This window comes from Plectropomus leopardus, chromosome 19 (assembly GCF_008729295.1).
Source record: "Plectropomus leopardus isolate mb chromosome 19, YSFRI_Pleo_2.0, whole genome shotgun sequence".
In the NCBI taxonomy this organism is placed as follows: Eukaryota; Metazoa; Chordata; class Actinopteri; order Perciformes; family Serranidae; genus Plectropomus; species Plectropomus leopardus.
The window spans coordinates 12,972,095-12,985,809 of NC_056481.1; the positions used below are offsets into that span (position 1 = coordinate 12,972,095).

At 41.3% G+C, this 13,715-nt stretch overlaps 1 protein-coding gene across 3 annotated transcripts in view; it reads left to right on the plus strand.

Annotated features, from left to right (window-relative positions):
* The window catches only part of LOC121958461 (dynamin binding protein), a 56,210-nt gene that overhangs the window by 22,242 nt on the left and 20,253 nt on the right, over positions 1–13,715 (plus strand). The window contains exon 1 of one of the 3 annotated variants that reach the window (XM_042507397.1): positions 7,240–9,108. The exons of the other annotated variants lie outside the window; for them this stretch is intronic. Coding sequence (XP_042363331.1) covers positions 7,407–9,108 — 1,702 coding nt within the window. The 5' untranslated portion in view covers positions 7,240–7,406. Of the gene's footprint in view, positions 1–7,239; positions 9,109–13,715 lie in introns of those variants that run through there. 3 annotated transcript variants of the gene reach the window in all.

The window sequence follows — 13,715 nt, forward strand, 5'->3', positions numbered from 1 at the left end:
TGAGAAAATCTGCAGTGCCAGTCAAGCTAAAAAAAATGATCGTAAGTTGCAGGTAAATTTATTAAAAGGTCCAGTGTGCAGGATTTAGTTGCATCTGGTGGTCACGTTGCTAAATGCAACCAAGGGAAACTTTTGTGGCGTGCTAAGCGTATTGGAGTGCTATGTTGCTTCACGGGGAAACTTGATCCTTAAGAAACAATATGGCCATGGAATTGGACCCACTTTGTACAGTATGTAGATATTAATGACAAAAGCACATTGATTCTTATTTTCAGATGGTTATACACTAAAGAAAACATGGGTATGAATATGCCAATATTCATATAATCTACAATGTTTTTAAACGCCATCATTTTTTGTGTTTTGATATTGATGTCTACACAGGAAGATCCTATAAATGTATGTTAGTGTGTGACAAACTTCTCACTGAACAACTTGAACTACTGGTGTTATGGGAAAAAAGTCTTAAAGTGAACAGGAAGCAGCATCAGAGATCTCAATTTCCATTCCAATTTAAGTGCTAGCTACTGTGCCAGAAGGGGTTAAATGGAAACAATGCAAAAGAAAAGACAAATAAAGCAGAATATTTTTTGACCTGATGTCATAGTTCATTTCTGATGCCCTGCAGGTGTTTTCAAAGAGCAATAATACCCAGTCAGTGAAGACAAAATGCAATAAAGCAGGAATCTGAAAATGAGCCATTAGTGCTTACCAGATTTCCTCTTTGACTTATTACCCCAACAAGCACACACACACACACACACACACACACACACACACACGCACACAAACACACAGACAATTGATTTGAATTCCACTGTGAACTATGCAAACAAGACATCCCTATTTACAGCCCACAATGATAAGTGGAAGGAGGATTGTGTATTTAGTGTGCGTGTGTGCGTGTGTGTGTGTGTGTGTGTGCGCGTGTGTGTGTTTGCACGAGTGTGTGTGTGCTCGAGCGTGCATGCATGCATGCATATTGGGAATTTACTTTGTCTCACTACAATGGTAATTTAGAAGAGCACAGAAAATATGACAGAATCGGCCTGTTGCTGCAGGGTTAGGTGGAGTAAAGGGAAAGAAATTTGCGAGTTTGAGGCGAGTTTGGTCAGTTGCTGGTTGAGATGAAATTTACAGGCATTTAAAGTTCATGACTTCAACAACAATAGTTGCAAAGCCACAGCTAATTGACTCAGATTTGTTTTTGCCATCTCATTTTGTCTGAGTGTACATCTCTGTCTCATGCAACCCAACGCTTTTTCACATAGGTACGAGGTGCATTCCTGCACATAGTGAGAGGGTACGCAATGCACGTGGGCCTCTGTCTCTTTTTCCACTCTCTCTCTTTTTCTTTTAGTCCCCCTGTCTCTTCCCAAATGTCATACCTCCTTCACCTTCCTCACACTTTCCCTACTCTGCACCTTTCACCCTCTCACTCCATAGTATTTGGAGTAAGAAGAGGGAATACACTGGATGTGGTTTTTGGGATTTTTGCATGAGGGAGACGGACAGGGAATGGCACACACTAGAGTGCGACCTAAAGCGTGGTTATGGCGAGCTGTTACGTGGCCCGTGGCACACCTCTCCACAATGTTTGGACTCACTCAGGAGGCCAGGTCCAGCAGAGTAGCAGGTAGGCTTGATATTGAGATCAATCAGAGTTGTGATGGCAGAGCATTGTTGCTGTTTTTCACTTATTTTGTTCACTTCTGCTCATAGCTGCAGCTGCACGGCTGCTCGCTACAGCAGCAGCTCTCTTCTCTTTGGTCATTGAGTCAGAGCAGAAGTTGGGGGATTTTAGTGCCTTGTTCAAGGTCATTGACAGTATGTTGTTTAGAAAGTTTCAAATTGTCTTCACTTATAAGGATTGAACTTCCTTTGAGGAAAGCAGGACAGAAATATTAGGGAGCTGTCATTTGCAATTTAGATTTATGACAGTGTTAGGGACATGACGTGTTGTTTTTGTTAATTATTAAAAGCTCAGCAGTAAAGAAAAAAAGAAAAATTCCCTGAACTTGCCATCGAGGACATTTATCATCAGATAATATAAATGGATTAATTTTGATTTAATATTAATTCATTACCATTGAATTCTTACCTTATTTTTTAATCGTTGTAATAAATTTACTTGATTTTTAAGGTATTTGATTTGCTGGATTAAACAAAAAAGGGACACATATGGCTATTTTATCCATAAACTTTCTTTATGAGGTTGTTGCTTGGCATTAGATGCGCTTGTATAAAGTGCCAGATCTTCCACCCAAAAAGCCCTAAAAAGACAATTTAACAAACAGGCAAAATAATTATATCAGTGAAGACAAACAAAGATATCTTGCCTTTTAAACCAAAAAAAAAAAACAGCATACGGTACTGGCATGTATAACAAGATCTGCATATTTCATACTTCCAGAATCAGCACACTGCCTTTAAATTGTCATCTCCACTCTCTTTTTTCTGCTCTCTTTCCATATTTTGCCCACTAAAGAAAGTCCATCAGTCAGGTGATTCATATATGAAAAAATGTCTAAATCACTGTCAGTCACCTGTGTTTATAGGGAAAGGTGCAGAGGTAATGGGGCTGTGGACACATGGTGCAACAAGACAAACAAGAAAGACAGAAGACATATGGGGAACAAGCCCAAATAATCACTTCAGAGCTTTTCGACAGAAGAGCTCACCATCTCTGGCACACAACCGCACATAGAAACGTCCTCATTCATGTAGGAGCTTTCAGTCTAATCAGCGGTGTTTCTCTGTAATGTTAAAATGTATCTCACTTTACACAATCAGAGTTTAATGATCTGATCAAAAACTGATTATTTATGACAGTCGAGGCTTTTTTTCCACCTACTCTATGCTTTTCTTGCCACTAAATGTAAGTAATCTGATTACTACCGGATGGTTCCGCTGTATTTTAATTTAATGCTTTTCCTTTAATCTTGTTTGTCATTATACCAGTAACCCAATAATCACTCATTTCCTGTGTTTGTTTCTTTTTTTTGTTGCATTCAAATGACATATCCTGTTAGATGTTATCAGAGTCTCTAGTGCTTTTCAATGGATGATCTTTATGACTGTGAACGACAGGTATCAGCCCGAGGGCGGGAACTCCTCCTGTTGGCTACAGGTGCCTCTAAGGGTCATGCAACCACATAGTTTCCATTCACTCACCACACTTAAGGAATCCTCACACCCTTGCTTCAGAGTTATAAAATCCCATTTTCAGTCTCTGTTTTGCTTTGATTTTTTTCCACACTTTGAGATGTGGAAATGGCCTGAGATAGTGAGATGATTTGTAAGAGACGAGATTCAGCGCTCGTAAGGGTAATACAGCCTCGCACACTCCCATTGTAGAATGTTTGATTGGGTGATTATCAACACTTAACTCGGACACAAAAGCTTTTAGTGGGAGTTGTTAGTAGGATATTGTGTTTCTCTTTGTTTTCCCTTTTAAAGCATTTGTGCTCACACAGGAAGGTGTGTACACATCAAGCATAGGCTCAGGATCTTTGCTGCAAAAAAATGTGTTTGTCATTCTACTGCAATGTGTCCACACACTCACTTGCTCAGGAGTGAGTGTTTTTTCCGTGCTTTTACAGGGTGTGTTCCTGAGTGTGACGTTTGAAAGACAATGGCAGCTTATTGTTACAGGGCAGGGAGTAACTTCAACATCGGGCTCAGCCTGCACTCCGCTGTGCAGAGGCCGACTCAGAGGCCCCGCAGAAGCTGACAGAGGAGTGATACTGAAGACCAAAACATACAGAATAAATCATATGACTGCAGAGTGTGTTTGATGATAGCGTTTCATTTTAGTGTTTTTTAAAAGCATATAAGTGTTTTTCTGTTCATACTAGAGAGAATATTAAATAGATAGCTTTCTACCTCAGTGAGTGTTATGATGAGAGGGGTGATGTGCCTGATACCAGACAGAATTGTCAAGTTTTTACACTCCGTATCCATCTTAAGTCTGGGATTTCGTCTACTGTGACTGATTTCCATGGGGATAGGGGGATTCAATTTTCTTTAACAAATAACTAGAGACCAACTTTTCTGCCTGCGTGTAACTTTATTTTAAGTCCCAACCTGGTTTTGTTGTTTTAAGAGTAGAGGGGAGCAAAAGTTAAATAAACTACCTTGTCAGGTGATATTTAGAAGACATGTTGATCTAGCACAGCTTCCATAGAAAGGTCTATATTGTCTATAGCACGTCATAGTTGTTATTGTAGCTCAGTTATGCTCTCTGCACGGCCTGATGAGGAAATGTTTAGATCTTTTTAATCCACACAGTTTTTGTCACAGCATGCCAATATTTCCCCAAACTGTAGGCGCCAGTGTATCAGTAAGCATAGATCTCTACACATCCCACATCCATGTAATCAGAAAATGTTGGATAAACTGTTACAGTGGACTCCAGCCAAGGGTCGTGTCTGACGGTGTGACGTCACGTCGTCAGATACTAGTGAATCTTGCGGAGGTATCAAGCATAAGTCAGGCATTTTTCTACTTATAATGGTTTGACAACAACATTAGTCTTGCCCACGGGGCTCAGTGGCTGATCTGGTCCTCCTGAGGCGCTCATTGGTAGTTTTTTATTTTAACCGAGAAACTGCTGTTTTATGACACAATGCTAGAAGAATCAGTCAGCTTGAACTCAGTGGATTGGGCAGATTTCAAGGTCTGCACCCAGGCAAAGGGGTGATAAAGATTTTTTTTTTACCAGTCTGATTATTTTATATGTTAAAATATTGTGTTGGTATGCCTGTAAGACTGGACAATATGGGCCATTTTTCTGATTATCACTTTATATCACAACAACAGATGTATGAAAAATCACAGACAAAATAATCAAACTGATGTTCTTTTGAGCTCTCACAATCATTAAATCAGGCAACCACATTTTAAAACACAATATGATCATTTAATCACTAAACAGGTCCACTTAAGTCAAAACTGTTTGCGCATTACAGTAGCCAGTCTGGTAACCCTTTCCCAATATTCATAAGTGGGTTCCCACTCATTTTAATTGAGACATTTTTCAAGGACCCATAAAAAATGTCCACGATCATTGACTGTATAAAAACAAACATTGCTCCATCTCAAAAAAACAAACAAACAACTTTTCCAAAACTTTCAAGGATTTCACTGATGACATGACTTTCCTAGGCTTAGAAAATGAGATTTTCAAATTCCATGACTTTTTCAGGTTTCGCATGATTGTTGGAACTCTGTGCATCAAATTATGACTGATTAATTAATTCATCAGAAAATATGAGTGGGTCTCTAAATCAGTTTTTGGAAGGTGCTATAAGCTCCTTTTCTCACACATTGGTGCAGGTTTTCCTGTTTCCAACATATTTTTGTGTTTCCTCCTTTCTTGTTTAAACTATTTGACCTTCGGCTTCCTTTAATTCTTTAAACTCACCATCACAGCGCCTCTATAGACACCACAGCATGATCTATTTAACATTGTTTTGAGGATCTATTGCAGCTTCGGGTTTCCCTCAGTCAGCCATACAAACAGGGAGCCTTCTAAACTGCAGACACTCCGATAAATTACATTGTTACTGGACATCACACCACTTTATCTCGATGAACTAAACGTTGATCAAAGCCTTGACGACTTCATTTCCAGCAGCTAACACAGCCACAGAGAGGAATGTTGTATTTGGCATTCCTGCAATGACACATGTATGCTACACACACAGTTTCGGTTGTGTCCTGCTACTGAAAGCTGAGATGTTGAACACTGATAATTAAACAGTCTTATGTAAGAAGAGAACAATGTCTAAGTGAGAACTCCTGCTCAACCTATGTTATTTTGGCTTGTGCAAATGTGTTCATGATTTACAAGAATTGAATTATTTTACTGGAAACAGACAAGAATATTTGCAGGTTTTTTGAGGTGTTTTGTAGTTAACAAGATACAACACGATAATATCATTCAGTAAATGGATATTTTGTAGTGTATACAAGGAATGTGAAGGTTTTTTGCCTTTGCTTAAGTCAAATTGTGTTTGCTCTTTCTTTTAGAGCTCTAGTTTTATTTCCCAACATGTTTCTGATTTGCTGGTTTGTGATATGGTTTATCATGGCTGGACTAACTTGTCACCAGTTTTCTAAAACCAGGAACTGCAATTACTCAAATTATAAATCCTAAGGGAAAAAAATAGTATTCAGAAAACAATTTGCAACTTCAGGTTACATTTTAGGCTGTTTGAATTTATGGTAAATTGACACTGTCCCACATGTGTGTGTCTGTGTGTATCACGTGCACTTGAGTGTATGCAGGTCCTTTAAACCTGTCCCCTCAGTGCCTGCCTCTTTCATGGAGAGTTAAGGAGGGGGAGGGATATATTATACTGCAGCTTTATGAATAGGCTTGAGTTTTTTTCTCACACTGAAAGATTGTGTCTCTTCTGAGAGCGAGGACTGTCCTCAACAATAGCTCATTGTACACACCAGCAGCTACTTTTTCAGTGGCCGCCCCAGCCTAATCAGGCTATGTGCTCTCAAAAATCTCTCCCTCTTCACACTCATCTAAATGCAATCACTATCCTTTACTTAGATCTTTCCCTTTCACTTGTTTTCTACTTCACACTCCGCTTTGAATCATCACTCCAAAAGAAAACTTGTTTCAAACAAAATCACATGGACCTCTTCATGTGCTCCTCCCTCAAATGTAGGGCAAAGTCAAACTGACAGACTCGCTCAGTTTCAGTTTACCCACAAATATCACGGCCTTTGGACCAGTGTTGAAAGCTGGAATATGTAGCTTGTTGTAAACACAGACAGGACTGAGTTGCTTTTGCCACTACATGCTGTATTAATGACCTGCAAAGCAGTGACATCTGCAGGAAATAGCAAAAACAAAACAGGATACAAGGAAAGATGGAGAATTGTTCATCACAGTGAAAAACAAACACTTGGTGCCAAAAGTCTGCAGCCCCTCAAAGGCACAGTGTGAAATAAGTCAACATCTTCCATTAAAGAAAATCTACAGGCAGACTGTTTTCCTGCAAACAGAGGTAGTAGCCTATTGAGACAATGGGAGGGGCTGTTGGGCTAATCCTCCACTCATGTGACTCAACTGAATCATTAACCCAAGGAGGCCCCTCCTTCAATAACCCCACCCCCCTTCTCCTTCCACGATTCGCTGAGATAGCTGCGGGGAGGGTGCAACTCTACACTGAGGGCTGGGAGGTGCTTGGGCCGGGCAGTCCTGCTGAGGCAGTGGAGAGGAGGCAGAGAAAACAAGTGGGAGAGTTACAGACAATATGCCTGACAGGTGGAGTCTCCCACAGCGCTTTGTTATGGAATGCAGGAAACTTTGGAAAGAAGGAATAAGCCACGTTGAACGGAAAACTGTATCAGCACTGGGTAGGCTGATTTAAAAAGCAAGAGCCATGAAGAGCCCGGTGGTTTATGGCAACCCAGTCATGTTCGGTCCAGTGGATTGGAACTATCCAGCTGGTGCGCCGGTAAGGAGAGGGAAGAGTGTGGAGGAGCTAGGGGATGCCGGGTGGGCCAGAGAGAGAGAGAGGATGGCCCATCTGCAACATCTACAACAACTACACCAACTGCAGGTTCAGCAGCAACAGGTTGGATATCCTGCATATGGTGTAGTTCATCCTGGACAGCCACAAGGACCTGTCATGGTAGCAAGTCCTGGTGACCCAGTTCCAGCTCCAGGCTTCCCTGGCGGCATGATGGTGCCTTTAGGTGGGCCAGGGCCACCTCCAGTGCATGTGCCAGCTCCATGGCAAGCACAATGGGAGAACCAAGCCCAAATTAGACCGAGCAATGCCTGCCGCCAAACCAGTTGGGAGTATAATGACCCACACAAGGCAGCTTTCCAAGAGAAGAGGCCTCAAGGCCAGAACATTTACTTCCACCCTGGTTCCGAGGATGGTCATCTAAACGTGAGAGTATCTGAGTGGAAAGGAAAGCATTGTTTTTACCAGGGCCCTGAGGATTACAGCCAGCAGGACTACAGCAGAGTGCCACAAGAAAAAGACAACAATGACTTAAGAACTCAAGAGGGATATGGTAAATTGGACAAGGAGCGAAGAAGAAGAGACGATTGGGACAGAGAAAATGACCGTTATGACCATAGGAGTCACAGAGATTCGGAGGAGTATGATCATAAGGATAAATACAGGCAAAGGGATCATTATGACAGGAAATATGATGAGCGCTATGATGACCGAGAGCAATATTATGACAGCAGGAAACAGCGTAAAAATGACCTCAGAGAGAGGGACAGTTACAACAGTGAGTATGAAGACTACTACGACCGTAAGGACACCTATGCTCGAAGAGACAATTACAGAGACAGTGATTGCTACTATGACCGGGACAGGGATTACTATGACTCCAAAGAGAGTGACCGCTATAGAGAAAAGGACTACTACCAGTGTAGGGAGGACGACCGCTACTATGACGAGCGAAAACGTAAGGACCACCACTATGATCGGCATGTGGAGGATCGATATGACCGCAGAGAAAATAACTATAAAGACAGGGACGATTACGATCAAAGGGGTGAGGACACTTACACCAGTAAAAGAAGGGGCCAGTATGACTCTGCACTGGACGAGCATTGTGGTTATAAGGACCGGGACCACTATGACAGGTACAGGGATCCAGATGATGAGCGCTACGACCACAGAAGGAGGGACCACTACAAATCAAGGGAGCACTATGAGCAGAGGGACCATGACAATGAGGACCGCTATGAATCTAGAGAGGTGGATTGTTCCTACAACAAGCCCAGAGACAGATATCGAGATTTACGCTCAATATCTGCAGAATCGCGGTATGAGGAATACCCTAAAAAAGACCGCAAGACACACTGCGAGGAATGGGTCGAGCAGCAGAACCAGAAGTTGGCGCTCAGGGGGTTGCATTCGTTTGAGGATCCCGGTGTATACCAGCACAATGACGATCAGGAGAAGGGGTATGAGTCAAGCGCCGGGAGCATTGGGTCAAAACGGGGTCGCAAGCCTGTTTATGTGGGCTCGCTGGATCGGAATAGTTTCTACAGGAAGACGGCTCCAAGCTCCCTGCGAAAGTCCCAGTTTGCCACCACAAGGAAACAAAAGCAAGGTAAACACAAGGATGTTGTCATGTGAGAAAATGTACTCCACACGTGTTTGCACAGAACAGCATGTGGAGCTTATGTTATGCTCAGGTAGAACTCTACATCACAGATCTTGAAAAACAACAGAGGACACATGGTTTGCAAATGTTTGTCATTCCCAGCACCTTTAGATAAAACAGGGTGGAGAGGACTACAGTCTTTGTTGTCTCACTTCTTATCATGAGTGACCTCCAGAGGTGCTTTTCTAATCAATGCTGGGGGCTTCATAGTGCTGACAAGCCACACTCACCTCCTTAGAAAGTGTGTGCAGGAAACTGTGTGTGTTTCTGAGTGTGTGCATGTCTCAGTATCACCTATCTTACAGAAAAGTGAGCTGTCAGGTATTTGCAGGCGTAAGAACCAGCAGAACAAGTTTTGTGGGTTCTCGGTTTTTGTTGTCTCTGTCATTCTCACTGTCTGCAGTATCCCTGTTAGCTGCCACACTCTGCATCACTGATGCTATGTGCACCCACAACAAGTCTGGTCAGTTCTTGCATGACTTAAAGGTCTGTCTTTGACTGCAGAGGTTGTTACATACAACCTGCGCAGGATACATTTAAAAACTTTTTGGTGATCAAAGTGGATCTGTATGTTTTGTATACAAGCCATATCTTTATTTACTATATACATCTCAGCCTAAATGTTACAAAGCCCATTTAAGTTCCAAATTCTGCAAACACTCAACTTAGGTTTATGATTTTATGCAAAATTGACTTTTTAGCTCTGAGTCATGTATTTAAAATAGACTAAACTTCATTCATCCAAATTTTTTAAAACTGATACACAAGTGCCAGTTTAGGCAACCGATAATTTTAAACATTTCAACATTTTTAGAGAAAGTTTGAGGTTCCTGATGGTTTAAAGCTACAGTGTGTAACTTTTATGAAAATATATATTTTTTCATATGCACGGAAACTGCCACTATGTTTTGAAAAAGTACACAAAACAAATAATCTAGAAAAATAATCATGTCCCTTCTCCTCTTCCTACTGTCTCTAATAGTATTTACCAGAATTTACAACCAATAAGAGCTGAGGAGTCTCTATTGTAGCTGTCAATCATGTCAATCACTCTGTAAACTGTGGTCAAACTGGGTAGCGCAGATCAAATATGAATCAAGTGGAGTGAGAGACTCCTCAGCTCTGATTGGTTGTTTTTGTTCACTGGTAAAGTCATCAGAAGCACTACAAAGCAATAGAGTAGACAGATGAATGTTTATATATATATATATATATATACAGATGACAAGTTATTTTAAAAGTTACCAACTACATCTTGCACCCCCTTTTTTCTTAAAAAACAACTGTGTAATGTGTCAGTATCATACTTATATCAACTTAAAATATAATATAGTCTAGAGTAAGAAGAGTTTCCTAATTTAGCTTGAAAGTATTTGTCAAAAGAGTAATGAAAGACACTTAAGAATATAACCATGCACTTGATGCTAATTTGAAATCCTATGGACACATTTCTGTGTGTCCATGTTGGTGTGCACTCACAGTATTGAGGTTATATGCCCAGGCCAAGGGCAATGATGTTATCAGCTGTTAACAATGACGAAAAGTGTGGTATGTAAACACAGAAAACTAATACAACATAAGAAAGTAGGTGCGCATGTGTGTGTGTTCCACCATGTTTCATTAGGAATCGAAGAAAGAGAGAGCACGCTTCTGACTCGCTTTATTGTGTCTGAGAAGAAGCAGGTGGTGCCCCATGACCCCTCCCCCAGTTACCTAGAAACACACACACATGCATGCACAGCCACACACAAAGTACACACCGGCCCCCACCACACATCCATTTCGGGAGTCCAAGTATTAATCCCTAGCGTCAGCATGGTGAGTGGATGGCGGGGGTCTGTCTGGTGCCAGGCGGTGGCCAGCACGGGCCTGACTCCTTCACTGCAAGATGATACTGATTCACAGTGTGTATTTGTGTGCATGTGTGTGTGTTCCACCGTGTTTCATTAGGAATCGAAGAAAGAGAGAGCACGCTTCTGACTCGCTTTATTGTGTCTGAGAAGAAGCAGGTGGCGCCCCATGACCCCTCCCCCAGTTACCTAGAAACACACACACATGCATGCACAGCCACACACAAAGTACACACCGGCCCCCACCACACATCCATTTCGGGAGTCCAAGTATTAATCCCTAGCGTCAGCATGGTGAGTGGATGGCGGGGGTCTGTCTGGTGCCAGGCGGTGGCCAGCACGGGCCTGACTCCTTCACTGCAAGATGATACTGATTCACAGTGTGTATTTGTGTGCATGTGTGTGTGCTGGTGAAGGCCTGGGAGGCTTATTTAAAGATGACGGCATTTTTCAAAACACACACACACATGCACGCTTGCTTCTGCAGTCATCCTGTCATCCTTTAATCTCGTTAAACTGTTTCAGCTCTGTCAGGGGTTTGCCTCGAGTAAAGCGTTTGATAGCATGGCTAAAAACATTAGAGCATCTCGTTGCAGCGCTTATTGGGCTTACGCTGTGACTCAGTGACATTGAGGTGATGGCCGAGGCTTTCTGAGATGGACCTTAAGCATCTACAAGGGCTTTTGTTCTGTGTAATCCAGTAATAGATATTAGACCTCTCTCTGGGGCTGAAAAATCTATAGAGCAGCTGCCAATCAACGTTTCAAATGACATACATGTAAAATGAGAGGGAAAAATACTTTAAAGCTTAATATTTAAAACCAAGAAAACCTATGAAATATGTGAGTTTAAGTATGCACATAGTTTTCTGTCTTAAACTTTTTTATTCAAAAAAAGTATTCAGCTGTATGGACAATGTTGGAGCGTCTGTGTGTGAGTAATATGTCGTCATCCAGCTATGATCTGGCAGCGTATGCTCTGTAATCCCTGAGCGGTTGCTGTGATTGGTGCGCAGCAGTGGGAGAGTGGGGTAGGGGGAGTTAGGAGTTAAGACAACACTGCTTTAAAGACGTCTTATCTCACTGCTGGCAAGCAAAAAAGTCAGTCGGCAAAAAAAGATTTAGCTCATTAGTCCAAATGTCTTCATGAGTCAGTGGTAAACACACACACGCTGTGTATGATTTAATTATGCTTCATTCTCAGTCTTCTTTAATGCTTTTTGAAGCTGAGTGATGTCATTGAAATATTTTAAATATTTTGTTATTATCATAGAATTGTCATCTGGACATTGCCAGCTCCAGAGCAAGTTATTTTTTGTACATATATTCTTGTGAATGCGATATCACAAGAAGCTCAAATCTGGCACAAACGTCACTGTGACAACACCCGACAGAACTGTAAAACAGAAGTCAGAAAACAACATAATAGCTCCAACAAATTTAAGATTTATATTTATTAGATTTAATATTTCTGTTACAAGGGGGCATGAGCTGAGCAAATTGATATGCTGCGCACTGCTCTAAAATTAAATACGATTTTACCAATTTTAAATTGTAATGTTGATATTGTGGCAGGCAGACACAAATAAATCAATAAATCAAGGAAATGCTGATATTAACGTAGAATTTTTAAGGGTTTGGTGTTTATAACTCTTCCTGCCTCAGTTCCTGGTGAGAGGAAGCTGCTGGTACCTGCATAAATAAGACATCTGATGTTATCTGGAGTTTTTCGCAGAGAAGTGTGGGAAAAGACAACTGATCTTTGACCGACTTTTCCATCAGGATGAGTTTACTTTTGATTAGTTCTTGATTAGATTAGAAAGGGGGGGGAGAGAATAGGGATGATAAGCAGCAAATCAAACCCGGGCTGCTCTAAAGGATTCAGCCGTCATGGGGCGGATGCTCTACTCACTGAGCTAGAGGCCGCCATGGCCTCACTCATGCAGTTTATGTGGTTTCACTCCTCATGTGGATGAGAAATAGTCACTATAGTCATTACCTGAACATTTCCGGTTGTTAGCACTACTGTATATCGCTACACATGCAGCACTGTCTATAGGACAGCTGCTCTCTTCTGTTGTATTTCAGTTGTGATTTAAGTTCATTTCCTCATAGAGAAACTGTCATTGCACCAGTTTCCCTCAGTTTTGTGCTCCAGATACTCACTCTGCAAAAAGCACCTTTGTCAGTATTTGTCAAACAAATTGCAGTTGTTTAAATGTTAATTTTTTTAATTTGTGGTTAAATCTACCACAGTTGTTTTATTTTGTGTGACCAAACTGTTACAGCGGTTACATGTGTTGATCTTGTCCATTGTGACAGTAGCTACAGGGACTAATTTATTTACATGTTCACACAGTGATTGTTTTACTGTGGTGTGTGGTGAAGACTCGCTCTTGTTAGTACAAACGGGTGTCAATCTCAAACACTAACTGTATAAACAGAGATGCTTAAATCAATATCAGTGAAGTGCTTCTGTACATGTTAAATTTCTTGTATCAGTAAATTTATATCTTTTGGTTGGTTTTAAATTATTATAAGGATTGTTAGGTTGTTAGCTAACAGCCAGTCAGTCACTTAAACTTAAACCTTAATGTCAGAAAGCAGTTGAGACGACAGATTGTTCAAATGATTTTGTTCTTGCACTTTACTAAGGGCGATGTTGAAAGTTAGCTGATCTTAGTTCACAGAAACCATGAACTGT